The sequence below is a fragment of the Eretmochelys imbricata genome, chromosome 2 (genome assembly GCF_965152235.1).
Source record: "Eretmochelys imbricata isolate rEreImb1 chromosome 2, rEreImb1.hap1, whole genome shotgun sequence".
NCBI lineage: Eukaryota > Metazoa > Chordata > Testudines > Cheloniidae > Eretmochelys > Eretmochelys imbricata.
This window is the reverse complement of record NC_135573.1, coordinates 182,065,863-182,075,227: the sequence shown is the minus strand read 5'-3', so window position 1 is coordinate 182,075,227 and position 9,365 is coordinate 182,065,863. Positions and strand designations below refer to the sequence as shown.

The following is a 9,365-nucleotide window of genomic DNA, read 5'->3' as shown; positions in this document are numbered from 1 at the left end:
GATCTTTCCAGTCCTGTCTGCCTTGGGAGATTATTAGAGATCCCATGGACCTTTTTTGTAAAAGGAGGCATTTGTCCTCATGTCCTTGACCAAAGTATCTTTGTGTCCAGCCTGCTTTTTCTTTGCTACATTTCTATAGTACCAAGTGTACTGTATACACTTGTAAAACATCTGGAATTCCTTCCATATATTGATACAAGAATATCCTTTGTATTTTTCCGTATTCACAATGATTCACAAAATATTACTGTATTAAATATTTTACTAAATATGTAAAATTAAAACACGTTTAAAGTTACTTCCCCAAACCTTTTTAGAAACAAACATGTATCAATACAAAACAGATAGTGAACCATGCTCAGAAGAACATTGTTACCCATTCCATTTCCAACATGAAAACTCCTTTCTAAGCAACTAACATGGTAGCTTTTGTCAGCAAAATTAGTGGGAGAGTTTTATTATTATTTAGCAAGAGATTTTCACACATGGAGCCCAATTTTGCAGTTCAGAGGATTATTTTAACGAGTAGGTGCTGGTCAATGTTGTAGAGTGGGGCTCAGAAATAATGTTGAAATTACAGAACTGAGCTTTTCTTCAAGTGAATAAAAATAAACCCTGCTAACAATACACTTTTGCCTGAAAGTAAAACCCCTTCATTAACATTAATAGGTTTTTCCTTATGTCACACATTTTAAAGCCTTGCCAGCTGCCAATCATGGGATGATCAGAGTGACCATCAGCATGCGGGGAAGATACAGTACAGCCTGATTACAGTTAGCCTGGACATGGCAACACCCATTGTTGTTTGCTGTAAATGGGAAGTCCTAACATGTTTCAATGCTTTGCACAGTACAAATTGCAATTCCCATTACAGTGAAGCTCTGTGTGTAATTAAATTGTTTTATGGGGTAAACATTACCACACTAGAGGGCTCCGCTGAAATATGTAAGCGGTCCATGAGGGGGTGGCTGTTTTTTTAAAACAGGTGGCAGCATAACAGAGGTTTTATCAACCATCAAGGTAGATGATCATTATCCAACGTTTCACAGTACATAGGTATGCTCTAGTAAAACCATTCCTTGTTAAACAGCCATAATTGAGCTCATCCTTGCTTAGTGCACCACTGCAGAGAGGCAGAAAAGGATGGCACAAATGGGACATTAGACGTACCCGTTTGTATGTTCTCCTAGACTATTACAAAGCCCTTTTTGGTTGTTTCTTCCTCATTCTTTGGATGTTTCCTTACAGTTCACAATCTGGGGTCAAGAAGCACTTAGCAGGTGACTGCTGTCAGTCAGACTCTGACCTTTCATTTGATTTAGAAGATTTTGTGCTTTCTTTTCTTTTTCTTCTTTTTTTCCTTTTTCTTTTTCTCCTTCTTTTTCTTCTTCTTGTGTTTTTCTTTACATTCTGAGGAACTGGAGCTGCCACTACTTCCATCTTCATCTGAAGTAGAGTCTTCCAGCAGTTGCTTCAATTGCTGTATCCTAAATACACAAAAATTAATGTGAAAGAGAATCCTTTCTCCATGTGTGCAGCAGTATGCTGCCCCCCCCGCCCCGAAAAAAAAAGTGAATGATGTAGTAGACTTGTGAGAACTGGTCACCAGATTCTCTTTGGGGAGGATCCCCGGCTATGCAAATCACTCCCTTCAATGTTCAGTCAGAGTCCAAGTTACGGCTTTGTGAGCTCCCATTTTCAGCCAGCCATTTGTCCAACTCAAGGGTTTTTCCATCATGTGGGTGGGGTGGTTGATAAGGGGAGGGCCTCTACTACTACCCAGCAAAAGAAGTTATTTGATGTTTTTATATTAATATGTATACAGTGTACTCAGAGGCAACAGCCATCAGTATGCCCCCATACCAATTTTTATACTACCACTAACTGACATGCAGGGGAATCCGGAATGAATAAATTATGAGGTTCTGTTACAATGATGAAGAGGGGGAAGTCACTGGTATCACTGACATAAAAAGCAGGTTCTCCTTTAGCAAAACAGGTAATTTCTCCAGCAAAAGTCCCCCCTGTTTAGTTCCATACTAAGATGGATTCTTAACAGATAAGGAAAGTCTCCTTACTTGCTTGATTACTTCTATTTGATACCATCCATTTCAACTTGGTGTGTATTTTTTTTAAACACATGCAACTGGTCACTTGCAACTATACTGAACCCTACCCCTTAAGCTCAAATGTTGATTGGACATTGCTCATCAGTGATGCTTTCCAGTGCAAGGAACAAGAAAGAGAATTAAACGCTGCTGCCCTATTTACTGAATAACGATTTAATAGTAGGAATAAAAGCCACATTTTTCAAACATGGGTACCTAAATCCTTACAGAGGTATCTAAATAAAACCAACCTGGTTTTCAGAACTGCTGAGAAATCTCATTGAAGTAAATTGGAGCTGTGAGTGCCCAGCACCTTTAAAAATCAGACCACTTTTACTAAAGACATAAAAAAAATAGATTTAGGAGCCTTCCAGGTTTGAAAATGTTGGCAAAAATGAACATGTCTATTTTTTGAATAGGCAGTTCTAGGAATCATTAAATATAAATCACTTCAATTTATGAGCGAGAAGCAAGTAAAATAGCAAGTATTTATTAAGAAGGGACAAATGACATCTCCTCTTCTGCATTAGCTGTTTATTAAAATATAAAGCTTACCATTAAAAATTAACTTTTGTTTGGAGGTGATGAGCTGAACAGTGAGGGAAATTTTGCCCATACAATCTAATTTTCACAGCATAATATCAAATTAAAGTCTTACATTAATTTTTTTTTTATTTACTACAAAGACATACTTACCTCATTTCCTTTTCATGGCGTTTATTTTCCCTTATTACATCATACATAGGGTCTTCATGTGCCTTTGAAAAAGAGGAAATTGAAAGCCCAATATCAGTAAAAGAGACTATCATTGGCACATATATTTATTACGCTTTCCTACCAATAAAATATCCAATCCAAAAATAAACGTTTATTCCAATAGAAGGGTCCCAATTAATCCCAAACTCCCAATTCACAATGATGCACTGACATTATTGCAAACCTTTTGATGAATTTGGGCTGATTTTTGACATCAGAAAAGGTTTATGCAAATCTAATCCAAAGACTATGTAGCTGACTGCATAGGGCTCTCCTTGCCCACAACAAATCTCCTCCTACAGCTGAAGACTATCTCCTATAGATGCTCAACTATTATGGTGATATGAGACACAAAACTGGTTATAAATAAATTAGAACTTCTGCTGAACTCCTGAAATAATCTTAAATATGCCTCTAACACATTTGAACCTTCCCTCTCCATTGCTTCCTTTTTCAGTCACTGGGGACAACACTGACATCCTGCCTGTGAGTCAAAACCATAACCTGGATATCATCCTCTACTCAGGCCTCCCTCTAGGTCCTCATATCCATGCAATGTCTAAATCTTGCAGATCTCTTTTCTCTAAAACATGACATTTCTGATCCAGCCACACAGCTACAACTCTTGTTCAGGCTCTTTTTATCTCATATCTTGATTACTGCAACATCCTTTCCTCTGGCCTTGACAAAGGCCATCTTGCCCCACTAATATCCATTCAGAATGCTGCTGCAAAGATAATTCTCCTAGCTCATTGCTTTGACCATGTCACGTCCCTCCTTGTATCCCTCCACTGGCTCCTTCTTTTTTATTGCTTCAAACATAAGTGGCTTGTCTTCCCTTTCAGGATGTTCTTCCACCCTAATTCTATCATCTCTCATTCACTGGTGTCAGTTCCCATCTCTGATTAGCCCATGATGCAAGCCTCCACTGCCCACTTGTTAAATTTGCAGACAAACACCATAGTCCTTTCTCCCATGCTGCCTCTCATGTTTATGAGATGCTCCCTGTAAACATCTGCAAAACTTCCTCATTATCCTCCTTCAAAACCCTTTTTTTCTGTGATGCCTCAAATAACCTGACCACAGTTAGTACACTGGTGTGCTTAAAACACAGCCTCCCATGTTGAACAATATCATCTCATTGTTTCCTCATACTCCATCTGTCAGTATCATATCCTCTGTTGTCTCTTGGCTAAGCTTCTGGAGGCATGTGTTTGTACAGCGCCAAGCACAGTGGGGTATTGGTCTATAAAGAGGATTCCTAGGCCCTATGGTAATAAAAATAATCTTCCAGTTTTTTCTCTACCACTATTTCTATGGTCAAGTGTATTGCAGAGACACCTATACATTAGCATAAAGGAGAATACCTACTAAGCACCAGCACTCAAATCCCATACATGGAAGGCATTTTGTCCGTCCACAGTTAAGGAAGAAGCTAGCTTCCTATTTTAAATTTGATTCCCAACCCCGCCCGTTCCTATTTCTACCTAAACAATCCCCCTGAAATTTTACATACCCTATCTTATCCCAGGATAGAATTTTTCTGTGAAATGTATGCCAAATTACATGGGAGTTTTACAGATAAGGTATTTCTAAAATTTCTGCATTATTCACTCTTTGAACAACTTCCTAACTTTCTTGTGGCTCCTCATAGCTTGGCCTACAAACTCATTTGATGAGAGGTACTCCAAATCTCTTAATGTTACCTGGGCAACTCACCGCTGATTATTTAATAGAGTTTTAGTTCATTGATATTTAATCATAAATAACTGATGTTGAAAAGATTAATGAAATATAATGGTTGAAAGTTTCTTGCAGACTTATAATTTATATGCAAATAATTATTATCTTCCTTTTAAAGAGTGGGTTTTCTGCAAATTAGTAATATATTCAATCACATCTGTGTACGAAGAGAGACATTTTTCTCTAATAAGAGGATTATGGTCAGGTTTCAACATCAATATGATACTAGATACAGCGAAAAATCCTTTATAGACCATAACCTAATAGACTTCTTTTCACTAGCAAGATTAGCCATCATCATTAATGAAAAATACAACCAATACTACAATATTTGTACTTACTACTCTGAATTGTTCCAATTTCTGATTGCCTTTAATAAAGAATGGGCATTCTTTATCTCCTGTTCTGTGTCCATAACGTTTACATCTCCAACCTTTAGTAAAACAGAAGCAAACTGAATCCTTGAGTCAGCTCACAACCGTTTAAAAACATTAATGGAAAACATCTTTACATAGTTGAAGTACAATAAAGAGAAACAAACCATTAAATTCAGTCTGCAAATCTACAAAAGCCTTCAAGATACTGGCTGCTATTATATCAATATGAAGTCAATATATCTGGAATAGTCACTTATTGCCAAGATTTTTTTGCCTGAAGTCAAAAGATTTATAAAAGAAAAAGGCCCAATGAAATTTGGATGCTTCTTGCCCTCACACTGCATAACTTTGACTTCTTTTCCTAATGGCATCCAGAGTCCTTTAGTTGGGGCATGAGCCAGGAATTCTCGGGCATGTTCATTGCCTGGTACATCAGGTATGCAGTCTTCTGGCTTAGTTTCATCTTCCTATAGAAATGGTAAGCAAAACAAAACCCCTATTTCATTTACCCTTTTTTAAAGCAAATAACCCAAGTGTATAAGTATATGTCATCATTTACTAATGGACCCACTTTCTCCCTTATATTCCCTTCCTCCTTTATATCCATAAAATAACTTCATTCTTTAACCCCTTTTAGTAACATTAACTCATTTTTCTTTTTTGCTACCCTTAACTTTTCCCTTCAAGCCTGAATATTCTTGCTGAATTGCTTCCCTCCTGTTCCATTTAGTCCAATGATTACATTTCAACTTCTATTGATTTTCTCTTCTTTGTAATTGAATATAGTGATTACAATAGCCTTTATATGCAGCAGTTTTTGTTTAAGTTACAAACACTAAATTATGACTCTTTGAATCTGGTAAGAGGAATTCTACAAAACATCACATACTAATTTAATGTGATGTTAATGGCAAGGAGAGAGGGAATCATACAAGGTGGATCTGGTTCCCCAAAAGCCAATGGAAAAACTCCTATTGACTTTAATGAACCCAGAATTCCACCCAGTGTTTACAATTTCTTTTAAACACCAAACGTTTATTACAATTTACTAACCTTAATTAGCCCTGGAGGAGGTTTCTCGTAGCTGGAAAACAATAAAAATATAGAATCATAGAATATCAGGGTTGGAAGGGACCTCAGGAGATCATCTAGTCCGACCCCCTGCTCAAAGCAGGACCAATCCCCATTTTTTGCCCCAGATCCCTAAATGGCCCCCTCAAGGATTGAACTCACAACGCTGGGTTTAGCAGGCCAATGCTCAAACCACTGAGTTGTATTAACATTATTTTCTACAACTTCGCATCAGACTTATATACATGGACAAAACAAAGCCGTTCAATGCTATAAAATTAAAAATTTCATATAATTTAAACGTACTTAGCTTAAAGCTTTATTTAATTACACTCCTTAAGAAGTGTAGCAGCCACAGTGCAACACAGAGATGCAAACAGAGTGAAGTGATGCTTGTGGTGTTTCTAAACAGCCAAAAAAAAATGTCTTCTGCAAATCACACAATTCACTCTAATTTGCAAACATGCTTTCATTTTGTGTGTTTACTTGGAAATGACATCTTCATTATACTGCTTTACAGAGATGCTTCGTGCATCCAATTGAGCCCTAGCTGCCAGAAATTCACAACTCTCTCATCTTGAAAGTCTAGCTGTGGTAAGGAAAATGACATCTTGCCACTCCATATTTATTTTTTCAAACACTGTGTCATAAGTATGCTCAACTGACAATGTCAAAGCAAGAATTTTCTTACTGCCAGCACTACAAGCTCAACCTAATACAGGATAATCAAACTGTCTCTCTAGTACATTCATCATCACCAATAACTAATCTGAAGTCAGCATCAGTGATAGTTTTGTTGATGACTCAGGAGGCTGTTCTGCAGCTATGTTGGATCAGCAGTGTTGACAGCAGAAAGAGAGACTTGTTTTTGTCCATACAGTAGGCAGATCTGACTTGGAAGACACCAATGGAGACAATGCACACATGGGTGTTCAATGCCAAGGTATCATTTGATCATCTTCTTAACAATAGCAACACTTTAAGCACTGTCTGGAGTAATTCACAATAAGAAATCCCTACTCCCACTGTGAAGGAATTAACATTAAATTATGATTGCAGCCCATGATATTTCCATCCCTCTCAACCCCCTTTTCATAAATTAAGGCACACACATATTTTACAGGTTTCAGAGTGGTAGCCGTGTTAGTCTGTATCAGCGAAAACAACGAGGAGTCCTTGTGGCACCTTAGAGACTAACAATTTTACATATTTTACAGCATCAGAGGAATCATTCAGCACATCTTAAGTCTTTTGCATTGTACATTTTTTCATTCACTCCAAAGGGATCCTGCTGATCATGCTTTGCTGCCAAACTACAGGTCCCACACTTTTTTCGAAATGACACTTAAAAAACAAACAGGACAGATAGAAAGTCAGGGAAGGAGTTGGGGGAAGGACTGGTGACAGAATTTTTTTACCTATCTTCACATGGACAGGTATATAGAGAATGGACAGACTGGCTGCCTTCTGTAAAATGTTCAGAGAAATTGGTGGGCATAGCAACAACAACAAATCCTGGACCTATTTCTATACAAAATGGGCCATATTTGGAAGGTCACTGCACACAGGGGCCCACTAGAAGACTTGTGCACCGCAGGTGAAACACTGGCTACGTTTTCCACTCTGCTTCAAGTTCCCTGACCCTAAAGCGACCAGACGCTGCACTAGACCCAACAGTAGCCACAGAGTGGTACACCTCTCGCTCTGCCAAGGCCCAAATGTACAACACAAAGTGTGACAATGGCCCAAATTGAGACCATAAAAATATTATTCATGCAGCAAAGTTAAAACGCGATGGGTCTGATTCCTCAGTGTAGAGAGCTCTATAGCATCAGTTTAATGATTCTGCATTTCTAATATTTATAACTTTCAACTATAAAAGTGAAGGGACAGATTTTTTGGGGAACTTAGGTAACTTTGGAACTAAGTTGAGTGACATTCCTCAAAAAGAGGAACATATGAGAAGCATTTTCCGGGATAGGTCCCACTGGATTTTGTAAATAAAACTCCTACTCCAGCTTCATACACTGATTATTCCTGGTTACCTTTGTTCCTGACAGTACAAGGTCTTGGGCTGCACATGGGGTTACTTCCAGACAGGATTTTATTGGGAGCACATGAACATTGCTTTTACAACATGTTTAGAGGTATTTCCATGCAGCTGTAGAGCATGACCCATTGCCTCTAAAAAAAAACCCAGATCAAACTTTTGAAGCACCCCACTGGCAAGGATCAGCCAGAATTCGAAGGGAGCCAGTAGTAGGTGACATAATAAAATGGTCCCACTCCCATAAGTCTGGCCATTCCACCCCCTTTGTAATTTTCATGTATAAAATAAAATCATTGGTGTATTTTAACTATCTATAAAGGCCAAATACATGAGCTAGCAACAAATGCCGCCCTCAAGTTTCATTCCGGATTTCCAGCGCCCTCCCGAGGACCCAGTTCAGCAGAGTGTTATGATTTGTTCGCAAACGCACCGGAGGCGCTCAGATACCAGGGGGATGGGCTAGGGTTTGGGTTCAGCCTGTGACAGAGGCAGGGGCTAGCCCTAAAACGGAGAGCGGCCTGCGGCGCAGGCCCCATCTCTGCAATGACGGCTCAGCAACGCGTGGGGGCACTGGCGGGCAGCTCCCCAGCCCAGCCAGAGAGGGGCTTGTGGCGGGGACTCTGCGCCTGCTCTCCCCTCCCCCCCCCCTCCGAACCCCTTACAAGGACTCCAGGTGCTGGATTTGCTGGATCTGCTGCACCTCCCGCTTCTTCCTCTTCTGCTCGTGCCGCTCCAGCTCCCTGCCGCCCCCGCTGCTGCCTGCCAGGGGCTCGCGCTGGCTCCTGGGCCGCTTGTGGTGGCGGCGGCGGCGCCTCTCGGCGGCGGCGGCGGCCTCCGCCCTCTCCCGCGCCCCCCGCCGCTGCGACATGGGGGCCCCGGGCGCGGGCGGCCCGCGGGAAGGGGAGGCACAGCGCCGAGCAGCAGCAGCTCCTGCGTTGACTTTCACTTGACTTCCCATCCCCGCAGCCGCTGCAGGCAAAGCAGGGACTTCCTCTGGGCGGCCGGGCCTGGCTAATCCCGGGCAGCGCCCCCTCCTTCTCCTGCTGAGCTCAGCCCCTTGCAAACGGGGCACCGGCTTAAAGGGTTTGCGGGGGGGAATGGTGAAAGCTGCCTGGGGTGGGGGCGAAGGGGAGGCGAGCTATTGCCTCCGCATTAGTTAGGATCAAAGCAAGGAGCTAGTGCAGGAGAGCCAGGAGGGGGAGAACTGGCCCTACAGAAAAAGCCACGCAGCCCAGTCTGAGGCCCTGCCCCTGCAATCCC

The 9,365-nt window shown here is 40.9% G+C and overlaps 1 protein-coding gene across 1 annotated transcript; it reads right to left on the bottom strand.

Moving 5' to 3' along the window:
- Window positions 1–244: 244 nt before the first annotated feature.
- RP9 (RP9 pre-mRNA splicing factor) lies at window positions 245–9,154 on the bottom strand. Its single transcript, XM_077811057.1, is given in 7 exon segments — window positions 245–1,329; window positions 1,331–1,487; window positions 2,805–2,866; window positions 4,949–5,040; window positions 5,322–5,451; window positions 6,038–6,068; window positions 8,768–9,154. Coding segments are annotated over 7 exon segments (807 nt in total). The 5' UTR covers window positions 9,064–9,154; the 3' UTR covers window positions 245–1,290.
- Between the last annotated feature and the right edge of the window lie 211 nt (window positions 9,155–9,365).